At 45.9% G+C, this 22,529-nt stretch overlaps 1 protein-coding gene across 1 annotated transcript; it reads right to left on the bottom strand.

The window, feature by feature from the left end:
* Positions 1-1,799: 1,799 nt before the first annotated feature.
* LOC125525679 (beta-galactosidase 9) lies at positions 1,800-6,159 on the bottom strand. Its single transcript, XM_048690680.1, has 13 exons — positions 5,384-6,159; positions 5,209-5,275; positions 4,874-5,110; positions 4,454-4,542; positions 4,265-4,370; positions 4,083-4,170; positions 3,853-3,971; positions 3,597-3,761; positions 3,361-3,530; positions 3,161-3,270; positions 2,944-3,053; positions 2,622-2,834; positions 1,800-2,532 (listed from the first exon to the last, which is right to left on the bottom strand). Exons 1-13 carry the CDS (start codon positions 5,752-5,754, stop codon positions 2,221-2,223), a joined length of 2,157 nt encoding a protein of 718 aa, XP_048546637.1. The 5' UTR covers positions 5,755-6,159; the 3' UTR covers positions 1,800-2,220.
* Between the last annotated feature and the right edge of the window lie 16,370 nt (positions 6,160-22,529).

The following is a 22,529-nucleotide window of genomic DNA, read 5'->3' as shown; positions in this document are numbered from 1 at the left end:
TTGTCCAATAGAGTAATTTTCTCTTGCGTTTTCCCCCAATTTCCTCCTCTGTTCTTTGGGTTCCATCTCAAATCCACCTTCAAATCATGAAGATCGAGACACCCTAGGGTTTTGCCCCACATCAAGATTTCTCCACGCGGATCACATCAGACGGCTGCTTTGCAGCCTATCTCTCTCTCTCTCTAACGTTCGATTTGAATCAATACAGAGTCCCTCCTCTCTTTTAGGATGAAAACCTAGAATCTAGCCTCTAGTGGCTGGACCCGATGACAACAGTACTTGAGCATCGTTCCTTTCCTGAAGGTTTTGTTGTTGAAGAACCCCGTTGTTCCTGTGGGGACAAGAGATGGTTGGTGCAGGTATGATCGTTGTTGTAGTTTGATGATCAATTTGGGTTTTCTTTTTCTTTTTCCTCCTTGGGCATAGTTTGGTCTTTTATCACTTTGGTCTTTGTCGGTGTGTCTTTTTGTGTGTACCAACTGGTATTGTGCATCCTAATTATGCAGGTATTGGGTGTGTGCTCATTTTATTTGTATACTCTTGATACTTTATTTTGAGTCAACAAATTCACCCATTATGAAAAAAGAAGTCTGACAGTAAACAGACAACAACACAACTACCCATATTTGGGGCGACTATGCTGAAGACAAATAATTATTTTCGATATTTCAAAGTACGAAACCAAAGTAGAAATCACATCCGTGGTAATCTGCGCAAAAATGACAAAATCAAAGCTATATTGAAAAACACTGTTTGATGAATAGTATGGTCACAATTGCATTTTCTTCACTAAGAATACCATGGGTGTCAATACATCACGAATCTTCGCACATGGATAGAATGATCAACTAAGTTTCATACCGCGAAATTTCAGAATTTCTAAAATCCAGTATTTTTTTATGAATTTACTATTTACGAGAGTGCGCATGAAACCATGTTCACCTTTGTATTTTCGGTCAAAGAGTGAGTGAGTGGCTAGTTAATGAAGTGGCCTCTTAGAACATTTTGTTCATCTTCCATTGATGCTCCCTCCGTTCGGGTTTGTAGGGCGTGTTTGGGTTCTCAATTTATCTAACAAAACATGTGTTATCTGCCGCTAAAAGAGTTTAACTGGATTGATATTCAAAAGAATTTTGCAAAACATATACTTTTGGTATTATATTACACATGTTTCGTTAGTCAAATTGAGGACCTGAAAATCCGTGCATGCCTTACTAATCCAGATGGATGGGAAACCATTTCTCAAGGTAACAAAACTTTACAAACAGCAGTTGGAGAATTTCTACAACGTTATTTTATCTAAGTAGGTGAATGAGGCAAAAATTCGTGTTTCGATCCTTTTTCCAAACTTAATCGAGATCTGACCCTGCCTTATAAAAATGTCAAAATCTGATCATTTTCTTACCACTAAAGTCCATACCGTCAAGGTCCCTGGCGGTAGGGTTGCACACCCTACCGTTTTTTTCCTAAGTATGAAACACAATGCATGCTCGCACCTAGCGCCGGGTACCCTGGCGGTAGGATTGTACAGGATGCCGCCAGCCTGTGGTGGTAGAGATGTTTCTTACCATCAAGGTGCCTAGCGGCAGGCTGTTACACCTTATCGTCATGGACCCTGGCAGTAGCAAAAATGTCATATCCTGAAATTTTTACAAATTAGGTCAGATCTCGATTAAATTTCAGGAGAGGAAACATGAATTTTTGCTGGCGAGTGATCACCGAGAACTACAGAAGCGAACAGTTCTGGCGTCAAGCAGTCACTTTAGAAGCCATATACGTAGTAATTTCTGAAGAACATGTTGAGAAGGAACGAATGATTCAGAAAATAATTCCCCCCAAAGGGGTTCAGTATGCTTCAGAAAGCACTTGCGTGCGCAGGCCCGAGAGCAGATCCACCCACCCACCAACGTCTCGAAATATTTGTGATTGGCAATGAATCAACGATCGTATTCCGGCAGGACGCCGGCCGCCGCGCCTGAGCTACTGTTCCGGCGACCGCGCCGCCCAACACTTTTCCCGCTCTCCATGAATAAATACTACTACGCCTACTAGTCTTTGTACGACTGTACGTATACCAATCGTATCCGTATCCAGGCCGTATGTACTGATATACTACTACGAAAGTTGTGTGCCTTCGTGTGCCCTCTTTCTGCCTCCCTCCATTTCCCTCCAGATTATTCACAATTTCTGCATGCCATCTTCCTCCCGTCCTCCCGCTTCTCATGTCGTCCTCGTCATGAGCGTGACGCCGGACAGGTCGCCGCCGAACTCCTCGAGCACGACGAGCAGGTTGCCGCTGGGCTTGAGCCAGGAGCGCGGCACGTGGTACCACCGCTGGGAGATGTCGCCGCAGTTGGTCTGGCACTTGGCCTCGCTGAAGGTGCCGGCGTAGCTGCAGGCACCGCAGCTGCCGGAGGCCCTGTACGACCAGTACCGCCCGGCGTTGTTCCCGTTCACCCAGATCTGGCCCTTCCCCATGCTGCCCATGTCCAGCGCCACCGGCGCGCTGCCCGCCGGCGCCGCGAAGTAGGCCTGCAGACCAGCAGCCAAACCACGTTCAGTCGAACGGCAATGGAAGAGTAGTGGCGGTGAAATGTCGACAGTGGTGATTCGGCGCTGACCTTGTGCCATGTGAGCGGCTGCGCGCCGGTGGCGCTGCCCCACTCGACGGAGGAGCTGCCGCTGACGGAGTTGACGCCGAGCGACTCGCCCTTGAGGCCGATCTGGTACGTCCATTTCTGGTTGCTGAGGTCCCTCTTCCCCTGGTTGAGCCCCGACAGCGTCACCGGGCCGAGGACGCCCACGTTCCAGGCCTCGTAATGGGTCCCTTGGTTCTGCCGCCAGAGAGTTACCATGTCAGAAATGGCCTGAGGAGTGAGGACCGAGACAGTGCCGCAGGTGCCGCCATGGCCATGGCAGCCTGAATCTGAGATGAAAACTTACGGGGAGGCCCATGGCGGAGCTGAGGATGGAGATCTTGTTGCTGCCCTGCCACATCTTCACGGGCTTGCTGTACGTCAGCTTCGGGTTGTTGTAGCCGCCATAGGCAACGCCTGGGACACGGACAAAAGGATTCGATGTTCAGTTCATCAGTAAGTAGTCGATTTGATCGATAGCAGAGTGCACTTCGGAGGAAAAGATTCAGAGTTTCAGGCGGTACCGAAGGACTGGCCGTTGACGAACACCTGCACCGAGTGGCCGGCGGAGTTGATGGTGAGCTGCGGCCACTGGCCCGACTTGAGGAACTGCTCGCTCGAGTCGATGTTGACGCTGCGTCAGGGGAGAAACTCAGAGATCAGCGGAGGTCCATGAATGGTTCCATGGAGACAGTGAGACAGAGATGGCCGGCCCGTCACTCACTAGGTGGTGTACCACAGGTAGTCGGACTTGTCCCAGGTCATGCTGAGCTGCTCCACCAGGCCGTCCTTGGTGAAGGCGCTCGAGTCCAGCGCGTTGGTGTCCTCGCTGTACGACTGCCACGCCAAGCCCCCCGCCGGGTTCATCTTCGCCGGCGCCGACGGCTCCTTCACCTGCATCCACGACGGTCAGAGCAGGGTCGTCAGAGGCCAATGTTTGTCGTTCAGTTCAGGCCGTACCGTGGCGGTGTTGAAGACGGCGGTCTTGCAGTCCGGCAGGATGCTGATGGACCAGGCCGGCAGGTCGTACCGCCGGCCGTTGTACACGACCCTCGCGGCGGCGCTCGTGTGGTAGTTGGACAGGAACGCCGCGCAGGCTCCGGCGCTCGACTTGAACACGTACGCCTGCACAAGCACCAGCAATTTGATCAGTTCACAAGGATTTTTCATTATTGGATCTGTTGTCACTTGAATTTGCCTAGGGATGGGACGGAACCTTCTCGTAGTTCCCGATGCGCTGCACGGTGGGATCGCCGGAGACGAGCGCCGGCTCGGCCTGCTTGATGGCCTTGTGCAGGTCCCTCAGGTGGCCCCATTTCGGCTGCCTGATCAGACCTGCGCACCATGCCAACCAAAAATGGTTTCTTCAGTAAGTTTGCAACTGTTTTTTGCACCCGGGAAAAGCAAGCCACAAACTGAAATTGCTGAATCATATTCGTCGCGCACCGTATTCGTCGATGGGCGCGTCGTAGTCGTAGCTCGTCGCGATGAACGGGCCACCGGCGGTCCGGTCGAAGTTTGTGCCCCCATGGTACTGAAAGACAGAGCAAATGTTAGGTGCCACTACAACTGAAAGGCGAAACATCCGGGCGACAACATGTGGTAGCCAGCCAGCCTCGGTGGCTCACCATGTAGTAGTTGACGAAGGAGCCGCCCTTCTGAACGAACCTCGCCACGGCGAACGCCATGTCCTCCACCGGCCGGTGCGGCACCGGGCCACCGAACGCCGTGAACCTTCAACAAAATCGATCGCGTCAACAATCAATGTCGTGACATGCTTGCAGATTGCAATTCCAGTGCAGTTCATGGAAACTTACCACCCAGTCCAGGCCTCGGTCCACATGGTGGGCTTGCCGTTGGAGTTGGGGCTGAAGTAGTCGCAGTAGAAGCCATTGCAGGTGTTTATCTGCATGCGGCCAACACGAATCCATTCATCATTCATTACCCGGGGAACACAAGCTGACAAATTTGTCAATTTTAAATCGAAAAGGAACGAATTATAGCTAGCATAGACCAGGAGTATATTTTGTGGTGGCAGCGCCAGGCTGCAAAGTTGGCAGCTCGATTCGGTGATGTGATGTGCTAACGGCAGAAGCATGTGCCCAGCGCGAGAAAGCGAGGTGGTTCAATCACTATCTGGCACCGCAATTTGCTCTTTCGGCAAATGGCAATGCGCCATGGCATTCGCAATGGCAGGAAGCAACGGGGAGATGAGAAGGAGACGGCAGGAAGCTTACGACGGGGTCGGGGGCGTCGTCCTGCTTGCACATGACCCAGGGCACGCCGGCGCCGGTGGCGACGGCCATGTTGGCGGCCCAGCTGGCGTAGGGCTTGGCGCCGGCGCCCATGGCCGACTCCATGGGCCCGTACTCGTTCTCCACCTGCGCGAGGATGATGGGCCCGCCCTGCCACTCGAACAGCCCCTCCGACTTCATCATCGACACGATCTTCTCCACGAACCTCTGCATCTCCGCCTGCAAGCGTCCATCCATGCGCGTCCACACTTCAGCTCAGCCCCGTCGTGAAATCAAACGCAAAATTACAAATCGCAGTTCAGCCATGAGCACTGTACCTTGAAGGGGCCGTTGTCCGTCCGGAAGCTGATGCCGGGCACGTACTTGAGCCACACAGGGAATCCACTGCAACGACGCCCAGAACGATCCAAATCACTCTACCAAGCAAGCAACAATAATCGACGCCGCCATGCATGGCATCGCATTGAGTTTGAGTTGGTCTTGGTCACATACCCGAAGTTCCACTCGGCGCAGACGTAGGGGCCGATGCGGAGGTGGACGAAGAGCCCCGCCTGCCCGGCGAGCTTGACGAAGCGGACGAGGTCGTAGCGGTCGGCGAAGTGGTACTGCCCGCGCGCCGGCTCGTGGCCGTTCCAGAAGACGTAGGTCTGGACCACGTCGAGGCCGCCGTCCTTGGCCTTCTGGATGAGGTCGGGCCACATCTCCGGGGTGCTGCGCGGGTAGTGGATGGACCCGGACATGAGGATGCGGCGCCGCCCGTTGATGACCACGGCCCTGTGGTCGTACGTCACCGCGGCATTGGCCACAACGGCGGCCGCGGCGATCAGGGCGAGGAGGAGCACGCCCGCGCCGCCGGAGCGCATGGTGGCGCCTGGCTCTGTTCTCTCCGCCTCGGGGGACTGACTGCTCGGACAGTGTGAACCAACTCCAACTGGTGGTTGGCTTCCTGGAGGGGCAATGGAGGGAGGGGAGGCGTGGATGGCGCTGGGCTTATATGTGTGTGCCGATGACGGGGCCTATCTATCGGCTGGCCGGCTGGACGGACGGCGCCGGTGCCCGAGTGGGAACGTGTTCTTGATTTCTGGAATCTTTTTGGCTGGTTGAACTGCCCTCCTCTGATCTTTTCCCCTCCCTTTTGGATTACCGGATGCTGTTTACCACTGGAGGAGGAGGAGGAGGGAGGAGGGGGAGGGGCGGCGTCGACGGGATGGTGAAACTGTGAAGCGGAAAGCAGAGGTGCCGTGATTCTGGAGCGGAGTGGGCAGGGAAGGGGAGGGAAAAAGGATTTGGGAGGAGGGAGGGAGACGAGGGTCCGGTGGAGCCCGCGAATCCCTTCTTCTCATGGGTTTTCCATTTTGCTTTGGGAGTGAAACTGAAGGTAATTTGTTTGTGTTGCATCAAAATTACATGCGCGTCATTTGATGGGCGCTGTTGATGAGCGGTTTGTGAATTCATCAATTGGCTGGCGGTTGAGGCGGTTGTGGTACTGGCCGTACCGACGGCATTGAATACTGGGGGTGTGGGTTCGGCAAAATCTACAACTACAAGCAAACACGGGGGTCTGACATTTGTGCGCTTCCTTTCCTTTTCGGGGTACCAAGTGCCGTGCCTCTCTGGCAATGCCCTGTTTCGTTTTGTTTTAAAGTACGAACGCGTAACCTTTTTGATTGAAATATTAAAGGATTTGCAAAGGAATTTTGAAACACTAAAATCATTAGGAATTTTGTTCCTGCATGGGTTGTTTGATTCGCAGGATTATAATACTCGGAACCTTTTTTTTTTTCTTATGATTCATTTATACTAGTTTTCGTAGGAGAATTTCCATGCGCTCCGACCTCCTATAAAGAATCCTACGTTTTTCTTCAATCAAACACCTATACTAATCACATGCTATTGGTTCGAACCAATTTGTGCTTGAATAGTTAGGAGGACAGCGGTATCCCCAGCCCACTAGATTTTAAATCCTAGACTTGACATTGGTGCTCGCATTTTTCTAAATTTATTTCAGGCCTTCCGACGATGTGTATTTAGTGGGAGAAGACGTCCCCGTCGACAACAGAGGCGTCTGTGACGACTTCGTCAATCTCAAGATAATATGCCGGCTCAGTCTCTCGGACTTGCTCATAAGGATAGAGTGTGCATGTGTGCGTTCATAAGGGTGAGTGTATGTGTGTGTATGAGCATATGCGTCAATACTATGCTTAAAAAATCATATACTATTGATGATGGCATGTCATTTCATTCATGTGTTTTAGAAATCATATGAATCAAACATGCCCTAACCGTTAGATTGCAATCATTGTCCCCAGACCTTCTCCATGGTAATCACAATGGGAGAGCTTTGCAAAATTATGCCATGCGACTTTTAAGTAAAATCGGTGTAATCTGATTCCTTTCTGGTTTGTTGTTGCAAAAATATGTTGCATATAAGGTAAGTCACTCATCAGAGAGATTAAATTAACAACTTGTTATAACTAGATAATACCTAACGCATTGCTACGAGAACCTTGTTGAAACAGGTACATAAAACAGACGCTAAAAACATTTAAAACTAATGTAAAAGTAAATGTCAGAGTGCTCTCGGTTTATGTAATGCCATTTTCTAACAAAAATGTGAAGCATGAACTGCATATATTTTCTTCAAGTGTTTAACACGTATACCGCACATGACTACACAAAAAAGAATGCGATTTTTTAACTTATGACTGACATGCATAATTGATGAGGTGGCATGGTTTGCATGAATTGATGAAGCAAACAAAATGTAACTTATGACCACATGCATAATTTGTTGATGTGATATGGCTCCATGGAGAGGAAAAATGGGTGGAGAGTTGTAACTATTTAGAAATAGAGGATGCTCAAATTAAAACGTAACTTATGGTTGCAACTATTTTTATGTGAGCATATTGTAACAGTTGTCTCCCAGGTTGCAACTATTTTTATGCACAAGTATAAGGTTGTGAGTTTAAGACCTCATATCTATGCCTATTTCAATACTATTGTTTACTTCCAAAAGGTTTCCATGGCGGCAACATTAGATTTAATAATACTGAGACTGATGAGTTTTCCCCCACAAGTGGTTTGAGACAGGGAGATCCCTTATCCCCTACCTCTTTCTTTCTAAAGGTCCGTCTAGTATGCTTGCTCATGAGGAGGAGGGGGAGGGGGAGGATTGAAGGTATACAAGTATGCAAGAATGCTCCTTCGATTTCCCATCTATTGATTGTAATGATTCTCTAATCTTGATGAGAGCAAGCATACAAAATGCTATGACTCTGGAAAGGGTGCTGAACACATATTTTAGCAGCTCTGGACAGTTGGTGATTAATCTCAAGTCTAGTATTTTTTTCCAGCCCCAATACTTGTGTCATTGTTAGAGACGAGATTTGTGCATAATTGAATATACTAACAGAAGCTCCATTAGATAAATATTTAGGCCTCCCAACCATGGTTGGGGTGGACCGGAGTGATTGTTTCCCACACCTCATTGGTAGAGTTTGTCAACGACTAAAAGGGTGGAAAGAGAAAAAATCTCTCTATGCAAGGTAAGGGAATATTTTTGAAATCGGTAGCTCAAGCAATTCCATCATATTGCATGTTAGTATTTAAATTGCCAAAAGGTATTTACAAATCAATCGTTGATGAAATGTCAAGTTTTTGGTGGGGAGATGATGAAGAGAAAACAAAATTTTATGACTGACATTGCATATTCAGGAGAACCTCCTTACCCCCCAACCTAAGAGTTGTCTTTAGTTCCAACCATTAACTCTTTTACAAACCTGATCAATCAAATATCGGAAGCAATCAGTTTTTCTAATCCCGCACCAGCTAGCTGGCAGACCCAAATATTTATCTGATAAAGCTTCGGTCACGATGTTCAGAATATTGCAAACTTGATCTCTATCCTCCACATTTGTATTTTGGTTGGAAAAAATAATACATTAGTCCACACTCACCATTTGATCTGAAGCCGCACAATATGAATTCAGGATAGCTTCCAAAGAATTTACCATTCTACTGGGTGGCCTTCATCTATATCAAAGAATCATCTGCGGATAAAAGATTTGATACTGAAGTGATACTGAAGGGGGCTCTCAACACACTTTTACACTTGACAGCTCCCTGATTCTTTACTGTGAGATAAAAGGGTTGTCGGCCCATCCGAGAATAAGAAGAGTGGTAGGGGAAAGAGTAGTCCTGGCCATCTCAGGCCCGGCCCTAAAATCCAGGGCCTAGGCCTGATGGGCTTGACAGTGGGCCGGGCTTGGGCCTGAGTTTTGAGCCCACCAGCAGGGCCCGGGCGGGCTTGGGCTTAGCATATTGACATTTTAAGGAAGAGGCCCAGCCCATGGCCCTAAGCCCTAAGGGCTTTTCAGGGCTTTTTACCAGATGGGCCGGGCTTGGGCTTGAAAAGTAGGCCCGATGATAGGGCCTGGGAGGGCCTGGGCCTCAGTTTTCTGCCATGGGCTTTTTTAGGCCTGGCCCAAGCCCGGCCCGGCCTGGCCCATGGCCAGATATAGGAGAGAGGGTCCCCTTGCCGAAGTCCTTGAGTAGGCTTGAACGTATCCGTTTCATCTCGATATTCCACTGTGGTGACACACTGCATAACCATATCCATCTAGTTTGCATGAAAATCCAATTATAACATAATCTCCTTCAGGAAATGACTCTACTACAAATCTGACGTGGGTATTTTTACCATGGCAAAATAAAACATTTTTCATGGTAAATTATGTTCTCCGAGGATGGCAAGTTTAGTTGGCGAGCATGATAAATCCGTCTTAGTTTTTTTTGTCAGAATTTTTGTGTGCTTGCAAACTAAAATTGCCATAAAAATTTCCAGTTTTGCCATGCCTAAAAATCTGATGTCAGATTTTTAGTGCTTCTGTCGAAAAAATCCATTCAACAAGATCATAGGCCTTATGCACAAAAGTTTTATTGCACAAACACCTTTCTTTCTCTCTCTCTCTTTTATTTTTGGATGTGGCTAGGTCTCAGTCGACCGAGGCTTCACCAAGTACCAGTCAAATGAGATAACATGTAAGAAGGGAAAAAGGAAAAATAAAAGAAAAAAATTACACAAATCTCAATATAAGATCTAACGAATATAGCATCGGCTGCAAAGACTGTTTATCTTTTTACAAGTTTTAGAGTGGTTGGGCTTTTTTAGAACCGTTCGTTGATGTCGATCTAACGGCAGGCAAATATGAAGTACTGGGTAGTACTCCAATGAAAGTACGTGAAAGTACTAAAACGAGTGGGGCCGGTACTCGTGACAAGGTGGGGACGCGTTTTAATCTATGGGCAGTTTAGTCCTAGGAAAATTTGCACGCGCCACCCCTCTCGTCGAATGCATAATCACCGCCATGGTGCTACACATTCCACAATTACTCATCGGCGGCCATCTCCTCCCTCTCCTCCAAGTCCACCGCAGTCATCTCCTCCTTCCTGCCGCTGCAACTTCGCTCCACTCAGGCAACCCCCACCCCCTATTCCACGGTAGATCGAGCTGATGGCCGGCGACGAGAACACCGACTTCGTGCAGATCGCCGGCGGCAACCAGGTCAAGTTGGCCAGGTTGAGGGAGATCCGTTCTTGGTTTGACAACATAAGGCAGATGAGCTGCACGGCAATGGCCACTCTCAAGAATTTGACGAAGAATGAGAGGGCAAAGCTTTTCCCCCAGCCCGCGCAACCGATTCACAAGATCGAGATCCTCCTCTGGGCGATGGAGCAGGCCAATTCGTCCAGCGAGTGGACCAGACGGAGGTGGTGGGCGTTCAGATCCAGGGTAGAGCATCCACTGGATCAGGAACCCACCGTGCACGAGGTGCCGTTGCAAATTGTGCAGCCCCCCAACCGAGTCACTGGAGACTCCGAAGCGCAAGATGAGGAGGACAGTGGTCGCGACCTCGCTTCCCCGCAGTTCTCCACGCTTCCCTCGCCGCTCTCCTCGTCTGAACGACGGCGGTAGCTATGTTTAGAGTAAGCTTCCCCACTCCTCATCTTCCTACTGCTCGTGCTTACATCGTGGTGATACTGATTGTAATAGCTCAGAGAGGGAATGCTTAATCTCAATGAATTGCATGAACATTTGAGTACATGGATTTGGAGGATGGATTATGATGTATGTGAACCCTAGGAAAAATTAGTAATGTTCTAGTGGTAGACACTGAAATATTTCGGTACACACCGGTAGGCACTGAAATATTTCGGAACTGCCCTAGGCAAAATTTGTAATGTTGTAGTGGTGGACACTGAAATATTTCGGTACACACCGGTAGGCACTGAAATATTTCGGTACTGCCCTAGGCAAAATTTGTAATGTTGTAGTGGTAGACACTGAAATATTTCGGTACACACCGGTAGGCACTGAAATATTTCGTTACTACAATTTCAGTACACACTGATGCACACTGAATTATTTCACTACTGCAGTTTCAGTACACACCGGTACACACTGAAATATTTCAGTACTGCAAATTCTATACAAAGTTGGCATTTTGTCATTTATGTGTGAATTAATCCATGCATCATATGGCCTAACTTTGTACATGAGTTTGGGTCAATTTCATGTCTATTTATTGTTAAAATTATTGTCATGCCATGAAACACAAGATAAGTCACTAACCCAAGCTTGCAAAGATGCCATATCAATGTTGCTGATATGAATATGCATGTTTTCACCAAGTCTTGTGTCTGAATTAAAACTGAGCATTTTTTCTTGATGGTATATATGGATCTAGAACTCCTATGAATTTGCTCATGTTGGATGTTTTGTTCTCCATCATTTGTACTAACATTCCGTGCGATTAGATGCCATGACAAGACCCCTGGCATATTTATTTTCTTGCCTCCAACATCACATGTGTGTTTTGCAGGAAAAAACCTGGAGTTCACCGGGCTGGCTGAAGCTGTGATGCTGGGAGGCTGATGGTGCTGCTACTGGCTGATCCTTCTTCTTTCAGTTTTTGTTCGTCATTTCTCAAGCCGTTGGACCAGGGCTACTTCCCTATGTGCTGTTAATGTATTAAGTAGTTCCTTCGAATTTGTAGTATTAGTTAGTTTGAATGTGGAAGTACCTTAATTTTTAGGAACGAAATTGAAAGTGCAACTATCCCTAGGTGGTTTTGGTAATTCATAACAACATATAGCCCATTGAGCTAATGCTATTCCAAGATGACTATTTCAGGAAAGCTCAATGATTGGCATGGCATGGATGTGAAAGTGGAACCCTCAAAATGCTAAGGACAAAGGATTGGCTCAAGCTCAAAAGCTCAAGACTCTTCATTTTATATTTTAGTGATCCAAGATCACATTGAGTCTTTAGGAAAAGCCAATACTATCAAGGAGGGATGAGGTGTTGCTTAATGAGCCTCTTGCTTCATGTGCTTAGTGATATGCTCCAAAACCCTCAACTACTTTCCCATATCCACATATACCTACCCTAAGCCAAACTCGGTCCTACCGATTCTTTCTATCCAGCGCCACCGAGTTTCACTTGTCATAAGCCACTGCCAAACCCTAGCAATTCGGTTCTACCGATAGGGATCTCGGTCTCACCGAGATGGGATTGCAAACTCTCTGTTTCCCTTTCGTAACTTTTCGGTCTCACCGAAAGAGCGAATCGGTCCCACCGAGATTGCAGTGTAAACTCTTTGTTTCCTTTTTGTAACTTTTCGGTCTCACCGAAAGAGCAAATCGGTCTCACCGAGTTTGCCTGACCAACTCTCTGGTTAGCTTATTACCAAACTCGGTCTCACCGAGTGTGTGTAATCGGTCTCACCGAGATTACGTTATGCCCAAACCCTAACCATATCGGTCCTACCGAGTTGCATGTCAGTCCCACCGAAAATCTCTAACGGTCACTAGGTTTACCTTTTCGGTCCGACCGAGTTTGTTGATTCGGTCCCACCGAGATTGGAAAACTTTGTGTAACGGTTGGATTTTGTGTGGAGGCTATATATACCCCTCCACCTCCTCTTCATTCGTGGAGAGAGCCATCAAAACACATACACAATTCCAACTCATATGTTCTGAGAGAGAACCACCTACTCATGTGTTGAGACCAAGATATTCCATTCCTACCATATGAATCTTGATCTCTAGCCTTCCCCAAGTTGCTTTCCACTCAAATCTTCTTTCCACAAAATCCAAATCCTATGAGAGAGTTGAGTGTTGGGGAGACTATCATTTGAAGCACAAGAGCAAGGAGTTCATCACCAACACACCATTTGTTACTTCTTGGAGAGTGGTGTCTCCTAGATTGGCTAGGTGTCACTTGGGAGCCTCCGACAAGATTGTGGAGTTGAACCAAGGAGTTTGTAAGGGCAAGGAGATCGCCTACTTCGTGAAGATATACCGCTAGTGAGGCAAGTCCTTCGTGGGCGATGGCCATGGTGGGATAGACAAGGTTGCTTCTTCATGGACCCTTCGTGGGTGGTTGCTTCTTCGTGGACCCTTCGTGGGTGGAGCCCTCTGTGGACTCGCGCAACCATTACCCTTCGTGGGTGGAGCCCTCCGTGGACTCGCGCAACCGTTACCCTTCATGGGTTGAAGTCTCCATCAACGTGGATGTAGGATAGCACCACCTATCCGAACCACGGGAAAAACATCCGTGTCTCCAATTGCATTTGAATTCTCCAAACCCTTCCCTTTACATTCTTGCAAGTTGCATGCTTTACTTTCCGCTGCCAATATACTCTTTGCATGCTTGCTTGAATTGTGTGATGATTGCTTGACTTGTCCTACAATAGCTAAAATCTGCCAAGAACTAAAATTGGGAAAAGGTTAAGTTTTTATTTGGTCAAGTAGTCTAATCACCCCCCCTCTAGACATACTTTCTATCCTACAGAAATGTTGCTATGTATGACCAAGGGTTTCATACCTTAATCTTTGGATACTTAATTATGTGAACTGTTGGATGTGGCGCATAACGAAACGCCTCTACCATTGATACTAGTTCAACATGTCGGTCCAATTAGAGACCAACCACTACCATATAGAACAGTTAGCATTTCATACTACAACCTGGCACGTACAAAACATCACACAATGGAAGCACATCCCTAAGCACCTTGCATTGTACAAGGTCTTAGAGACAAGCATCTACCATATATAACAGTTACCATGTCACACTACAGCCTATAAAACATCACACAGTGGAATAATCATAGCTAGTAGAGCATTAGTTACCAGTTAATAATAGTTGCAATCCATCACAAGCAATAGTACCTAGATATGAGTAGATATAGGTACGGTAATACACGACAAGTACTCGCAAACAAGAACTAACATAACAAGTTCATTTCACATTGATACATGGCCCACCCCAGTTCTAAATGAGGTGGATGGTGATCATCATCCTCAAGTCATGGCGACGGGTGTTCGCAACAGTGAGTAGGATGGCCTGTCCTACCCGAAGATTCTTGGCACGAAGGAACTTCTTCCACCCTGCCCTGCTCAAGACAGTGCGACCGTCCGTGTCCACTGCATAGGCACAGCTGGTGATGGAGCCCGTTCTGGTAAGGCGTAGTCCAGCAGCCATGCCTTCTTCGTCCGGGTCGATGCCACAGCTATCAAGTAACCTCTTAGGTAATTTCTGAAAACAGTTGACATGATATATGATCATGTCACGTGCAATTATCAACAAAGCATACACTTCAAGACACATATATCATTGGATTCAACACTGAGCATATATATCATCACATCACTACACTATACGCCAAGCATCAAATTACTACAGTAATTAGGCATATCATTAGATTACTGCGTACACTAAGCATATCATCGCATATTACTACACTACATGCATGTCATAAAAATCTTCACTAAATGAATTCTAAACTAGGCCTCTCATCACAGTACTACAACATGCATATCATATGAACTACTACACTAACTAAGCATGCATATCATGTAATTACCACACTAAGTAACATACCATGATATGTCGTTTAACATTCGTCCTTGTGAGGCGGGTCACGAATGGCTTCCCTAGGTAGTCTTCACGTAGCGGAAGCATGTCCCAGAGGTTGCCGATTTCCTCGTCGCCCAGTCTGAGTCCTTGGGCATACAGGTATTCAACAAGTGGGTTCTCATCATCATCTGAATCGTCATCATCTGAATCAGCACCATCTTCCTGCTCATGAACTTCATCCTCACTATCCGGAATCAAATTTAGATAGATAACAGAAATCCTGGGCCTATCTCTTCTGAAGGAGAAGCTGATCAATTCATCCCCACTAAGACGCATGCGGGCGATGAAACGATCCCAATCATCTCCTCCTACCTGGGTTATCTTTCGCCCCTTCTCGACCTGCATAGTGTATGGGCCCCCAAGAGCGTCGAAGGTCACGGTGTCTGCGACGAGCTCATTGAATGCCAATCTCACATTGCATGGTACGATCTGTGTAAGATAAAAACAAATAACAGACACAATACATTAGTGGAAATAGCAAAAAAAACAAAAAGAATGTACTGTCAGAAGGTTCATATAAATTGTTACCGCTGCAAAAACAAAAGTAGGCTGGAAGTAGATGCCGAACAGTGTGGCAGTGGAAAGGCTGGTCCGGCACCGTGAGTTGCAGTGTTCACATTGTGCTTCCTCCATTCTACACAGAACATGTTGAACTCTAAGTTGAATTGTACATAATACAATACAAAGATCATACATATAATAAATCATAGTGATAACCTATACTGGCAATGGCCAATCAATCTATTTTATATCATCTACGTAATAAAGCAATGCCAATGACAATGGCAATGCCCGTCTCATCTAAACCTGGGAATAGTTCGGCATCCAAACTAAAACCAGTCCAATCCACGGCACACATCAAAACCAAACCAATCAAGATATTTTCATTTAGAATCTAGACCAAGCCGAACTATACATGCTCGTCATCCAACCCAGTCCAAACCGTTTTTAACTTTTGGATTGAATCCAAAGGTTCAAACCGTGGACAAAGCCATATGCGAGGGCACGTCATGAATCTAGATCAGACATGGCGTCAAAGCTCGAGAGAGCCGACGAGCTCCGGCCGGCAACATCGGCTCTTGGATTTGAAGCAGTAGTAGGTGGTAGTGGCGGCTCAAACTAATTGATTGATTTGGTCTCAAACCATAGAAACCAAATCAAGATCCAATCCAAAAACTAAGTTTCAGTCCAAACCAATCGGCTCAGATCCGCCTCCGTAGGGAGACGCGGTTGGGGAAGGGAAGAAGAGGGGAGATCTCATGTACTTGCCGGAGTTGGCGGCGGCCGCGCACCGGCAGCGAAGAGAGGGGTCATCGGGAGATGGCGGTGGCGGCGCTGGTCGAGAAGGAGAGAAAGAAAGATGTGGAGTGGTCGAGACGGGGAGAAAGAAAAATGTGGTACATGTGGTGGCTTGGTTGTGTGGATGACAAGGGGACCCACTTGTGAGACCGATAGCAATTGATGGCAAACCGCAGGAGGTGCACGACCGCGTGCACGACCGCCACGTCCCCACGTGGAATGGGGACGGCCGGGTGGGTGTGTCAAGTCAAATCGGCACCCGCGGCTTCTTGGTAACTCCAAGAGGCAGGAGCAGTGCATTTCTTCCCCAAATCGGGTAAAAAACCCTCGTCCTCTCCCCACACTCTCTTCCTTCCTCACCACCTCACCACCCTCTCCTCCTTCCTCACCACCCTCTCCTCCTTCCTCACCACCCTCCTCCCTTCCTACGCCTCCCTCCTCCTGTCTTCGACCGACGATGAAGCGCGGACGTGAAGATGCGGCGGACGAGCCGGAGGTAACCATCAGAGCAACGCAGTCTGCTGCCGTGGCTGCAGCCGTAGGTGGAGCGGCAGAGTCCGCCGTAGCGGCAGAAGCTGCCGGTGCAGCGACCATTGTGCCTGCTCCCGCTGCCATCGCAGCCGTCGAGGCACCCGTCGGCGAGCACAAGGTCGGGGAAGATATGGAGGAGGAGATGAGAAGGCGTAAGCGCAAGGTGCATGACGAAATCGAAGAGCTCTTCGAGGAGAACGCCATAAAGGAGTTCGACGTAGATTGCAGGAAGGGCAGCGACTTCGATGAGGATGCCATCGACGAGCTATCTGAGGTAGTACTCTGTTTTTTGCTCTGTTTTTTTCATGACATTGGGGTTTTTCTTGTAAACTAGATGAGCATCAATTTCACTTGGGCGTGCTAGTTCTACGTATGTAGGATTGTAGGGATCTAGAATAGATCTTCATGTTGGATGTGGATTTTTAAATCTGATTCACATTCTGATTCCAGCAGATACTCTGGGTTTTTTTCATGGCATTGTGGTTTGTCTTGTTAACTAGATGAGCATAAGTTTCACAAGGGATACATTAATGAAAGAAGTGGGGTAATGAACCCAAATATAAGAAAATGTTCATGGCAGGGATACATTAATGAAAAAAGTGGGTTAAACAATGGATATATGGCAGGATTCTCCATTGGCTTCCCAAGGACAGTGACAAAATGGTGCAGTTCCTGATTCATTTTAGTTTATGTAGATGAATTAATTTGCACACATGTTCATAGATGATTAGTTTGCACACATGTTCATAGATGATCCATTTGCAAATTCTATACAGATTTCCATTTTGCAAAGGAAGTGATCGCTCCCTTAATAATTATGGGCTGACAGTACATACCCACTGGATACCAAAAAATCAAAACATTTCATCTAGCCTATTTTCCACAGTATGTTATCTAGATGATCACAACCACATCTCTCATCAATATGAGCAGTGAGACACCCCATAGCTCCTTTACCAATTTCCTTCTGAAACTTATCAGGGTCTAACAATGTTGGAGAAGCAGTATTGCCGCTGTCAGAAAGAATAATGGTTTCTTCATTCCAGTAGATAGAACAAACCCCCCTTGTGTGAAACATGGAGGAGTATAATGAAGCCATTTTTCTGATTCCAATAAGAATTACACCTGTAACAAGTATCAAATATCATTAAACCAAGCCACTTCATGAAGTGTTTCATGTGTTAATTATGTACTACTTGTGCACTAATCTATAAATGCAACTATTCCACCGTCCATATTTATGCATGTCAATTTCTTTGGCTCAATTATGTATGTGCACATACGCCTTGTTTCTAGCAAATAGATAGTTGCCATGTTACACATGTGTACTTTCAAAACATTGTAATTGAAGTCAATGTACCATAATAGATTAGCTGAGTTCTTCTATGTGTACTAATTCACTAATTCACAGGAGGATGACGACGACGTGGACTACAGCATGGACAGCAGGCACAGCAAGAGCCGGTACACCCTGAGGCATCTGATTGCTGGGAAGATCAAGTACCGTTTCTTTGGCAAGATTGGGTGCCCTTTCTGTTGCAAGGTGATCGGTGGCGGCATAGATGGCATGATCCAGCATGCCTTCAGCACTGGCAATGGACATGGTAAGAAGCATAAAGCCAGTACTCTGGCTAAACATGCTGCCTACGCACGCTTCCTCGAGATTGTCAAAGTCAATGAGCCCTACAACATGCATGGAAGAAGGGAGAGAAGTGATGTGCTGCTAGAGTGCTGCTGCTGCCCCAGGACCGCCGTGTCCTGTTATGTTATCTCTGTTTGTTTGTTGTTGGAGTCTAAAACTGATGTCCTATGGTGTGTCTGAACCTATGCTGAGCGGTGGTTGATCTGCCGTTTATGTTAAGAGTTTGCTGCTACTCTGGTTTAGTGTTCCTAGTTGTTAATACTATTTTGGTGATGCGTGTTTAAGCCTTGTACAATGCTAGATGCTTAGGGTGGTGCTTAGAAAAATAAACAGGGTATTTCTGAAGCACCGATGCCTATTTCTATAGGAGAGACGCCTAGTTATGCGTCTACCCTGTACAAATAAGCACACGTGCTTAAGAAAAGCCTGGTTTATTTCTATAAGCAACTCCCCTAAGCACCTTGCATTGTACAAGGCCTTAGCAACTCAAGTATCGTACGGTGGTCTATGTTATGGTTGCTGTGTTATTCTGCCGTACGGTGATGCATGCTAGGAACTCTAATAATATGACTATGGTAGTTATAGCTTGGCATGACTATGTTTAGTGTATAACTCAGCATGTTCCTGCCATATCTATGAGCAGTTACAACTGAACTATGCATTAATTTTTGACAAAATTAAAGCATGCAAATGATTGCCGATTCCACCTATTACCAAATCAAGCTTTGTACTGATGATGCATTAGATATTGCAATAAGTAGAGGATGCTCATGATTGCCAAAAGTACCTATTTCCACTTTCTGATAAGAACTAAACGTGTATCAAATGATGCTAAAAGTAGAGCATGAGCATGAGAATGTATCAATGCATTAGATATTGCAATAAGTAGAGGATGCTCATGATTGCCAAAAGTACCTATTTCCACTTTCTGATAAGAACTAAACGTGTATCAAATGATGCTAAAAGTAGAGCATGAGCATGAGAATGTATCAATGCATTAGATATTGCAATAAGTAGAGGATGCTCATGATTGCCAAAAGTACCTATTTCCACTTTCTGATAAGAACAAAACGTGTATCAAATGATGCTAGAAGTAGAGCATGAGCATGAGCATGTATCAATTGATGATCAATTGATGCTACCTATTTGTGTTTGAATGAGCTCAATAAAGCTGGTGCTGGTTTATGCTCTCTGCGTGACCGTGATGGTAACGAAGACACTTGGTTGGCTATGGTCTTGCTGTCAAATTTAAGTTTCAGTTCTTTAAGACTCTTTGTTTTTGCTGCTTGCTCGGGATCGACTAGCTTTCTCGGGCGTCCACGTGCTCTCTTCCTTTTGGGGAAGTTGGTTGCACCATTTTTGGGGGAGTTGGGTGCACCGGTATCCTTCTGGGAGTTGGATGTGTCAGGTTCGTTGGAACCATCAGGATTGTTGACTAATTGTACTTCCTCTTCTGAAGCATCAGGTAGAACTGCTTGCTGGGCATCGTACACCTCCTTCTGTATAAGAGAGAGTGCTGCATTAGTTCTAATCATGAGGCTTATGAAATAAATGATATATTCTTCATGTAGCGCTAACCTTTATGGGGAACTTATATGATTCGAGACGAAGCGCATTGCAATTTGAATGCGGTAAGGCTGTACATATTTTCCACCTGAAAATATCTATCCTTTCCTATATTGGATAACCGACACTGACGTCAACATAGCTTTCAAGCTAAACAAAGTACAAATTTAAATTAGGCATTCAATTACCTGGTTCAAAATATCGGTCATTTCATCCCCGTTCCATGACAACATGTACTGCATTGTCCAAACCACATAGGAAGTCCTGCGATGTTTAGTTAAAGATCAGTAATCTTATTCATGTACGCAAATAATAATTTATGAGGCCATGCGTACCCATCGGTCTGTTGTGGTATGTTCTCATAGCGTTTTTGGTCCATTCGGCAAAATTGATGTTATTAGCTGGTGATATCAACCCTTTCTTGACAGCTTCGTCAATGCAGAACTGAATCGAGTCCACCTAGGGTACGACGAGTTATACATAGGGTTACGATACTTTGGGAGCTCATGTTCCATGCGGATCAAAAGAGGCAACAAGAGAACACTTACAAGAGAATCTTCCTTGGTCTTGTCGCAATGATAATTCATGGAGTTCAGAGTCTGAATTTCTTTTTTGTCAAAATTAAACATCATTAGCATCCAATGGTTTTGGTGTACATTCAGTGGGACATGCACCTGCAGTAAAATTTGGGTTGGGTTGAGAACCGAAATTTGTCGTGTACAGTATGTACGTAAACTATGAAAGTGTGGAAAACATGTACCTTTCGGCACCCTACAAATTTTCCTGCTACACGAGCTAACCATGAGGCTGCACATCCAACAGGAACCACACCCTTCATTTGTAACAGCTTTTCGGTTTCTTCAGGGGATATGATTGAGGTAGTATCATTCTCAATTTGGCTAATGCGAGCATATGCCATAATAACCTGCCGAATTTTCAATCATACAATAATAAGATAGTTGTTGCAGTAATGATGTAGAATAGAGTATAATGGGCTTACATCACCATAAATGTATTTGTCGTCCAAATTTCGCTTCAGATTTTCTGCTGTGAGGGAAATGTCTCTGATTCTAGCTATTTCAACAGGGTCGTATGTTCCGCAGATGTAAACGGCTGTCTCTATGTCCTCATCCGTGAACTTGTAATCATTACCAAAGACAGGCTTCATCGGAGTTAATTGTGGTTCCTCATTGTTTTCCGTCACATGTCTTGCACTTGGTGTACTCGAAGTCCCTGTCGTGAATTGGCTAGCCCTAGGAGTTCCTGTCAGGGATGAATTGCACACATTGACTTGATCCTACAATGAAGAAAGGTAGTTCATCATTAGTTTGTTACTTTTAGATATTGACGTGTTGGGCCATATTGATCACCTGCACGCCTCCTTTCTGTGACACTGATTGTCGGTTGCTTGTAAATTCATATTTTAATTCCTGTAACAATGCAAACAATAATGAACATGAAGGAACATATTCATAAAAAATACAAAATGCACAGTATGCCATACATGGAGTTCCCTCCTTAAGTCTTTAATTTCGTCCTCGGCCTTCGACAACCTAGGATTAGTGCCAGTTTTAGTCTTCATGTCGATCAAGTCTTCACCTAGAGTCTGGTATTTGACATCAAATCTGTGCTCAATTTCCATTAACTTCCTGCCTACCTTCTTTTCATGATCAGCAATGCGTGCATTCATGACTTCAACTACCATTTCAATCTGTGTAAACAAAATAAAACCCCGTTGATAACAATAGCTAAATGAATGAGGTTCCATGACACCTATTTGTGATATTGCAAAAACAAATAGTCCTTGGAGTACATACTTGCTGGCTACTAAATTGCTGTCCTTGTGATGGTGCTCGATACGAATCATGTTGATGCACATGTTCATCTTTTTTTCTTGGAAAATTATTAGAATTCTCAGACGGTCATTGAGGAGCACAAATTTCCATGACAGCCTATTTTTATAAAATATAATGAACCATTTGTGCCAAATAAAAATCGGATATAGAAAGTTCAATTGTAGATAGGTACCGGCCCGTTATGAAGACCTCCTTTCTCGTAAGCATCGCTTCTTAAAGTAGCCATCATTTTATCCCATCGTGCGATCAATGGAGGGGGTCTAGAAGCATACATTAATCGGCCACTACGCACGTGCTCCCAGTACCAATACTACACAATAAATTAGTTCATCACCATACAGATATGCAACAGAACAATAATTAAAGGACATTAAGTAGTGATCTATCACTAACCTGGAGCAGAATTAGATTTCCTTGTAGATTTACGTGATCTCGATTTCTAAACTTGTGAACGGACTTGAAGAAGTGATTAAGTGTGAAACATCCCCAGTTAAATTTCCGAAGGTTTTCAAGATCTGTAACAAGGTTGAGAAATTTCGAGTCCACATAATGTTGTGCTGTTGGTGCTAGAACAGTACCAATTGCGTACAGAATGAACCGTCTCAGGAAATCGCCATCTGGGGCTTTGGAAGCTCGAATCGCCGTTTCAAGGTCAGAAATCAAAATTTGCCCATTGTTTGCATAGGCGGTAAACAATTCTGTGTTGGTTTGCATTTCCAGATGTGGCTCTATATCCTCCCCTTCTATCGGAATGCCAAA

The sequence above is a fragment of the Triticum urartu genome, chromosome 7, assembly GCF_003073215.2.
Source record: "Triticum urartu cultivar G1812 chromosome 7, Tu2.1, whole genome shotgun sequence".
NCBI classification, from domain to species: Eukaryota; Viridiplantae; Streptophyta; class Magnoliopsida; order Poales; family Poaceae; genus Triticum; species Triticum urartu.
This window is presented reverse-complemented; position numbering and strand designations above follow the sequence as displayed.

Coding starts and splice junctions, on each gene's coding strand:
- LOC125525679 (XM_048690680.1), bottom strand. CDS start 5,754: ATGCGCTCCGGCGGCGCGGGCGTGCTCCTCCTCGCCCTGATCGCCGCG. Junction 5,276..5,383: donor TGCGCCGAGTGGAACTTCGG/GTATGTGACCAA, acceptor GCGTCGTTGCAG/TGGATTCCCTGTGTGGCTCA. Junction 2,533..2,621: donor AGCCGCTCACATGGCACAAG/GTCAGCGCCGAA, acceptor GCTGGTCTGCAG/GCCTACTTCGCGGCGCCGGC.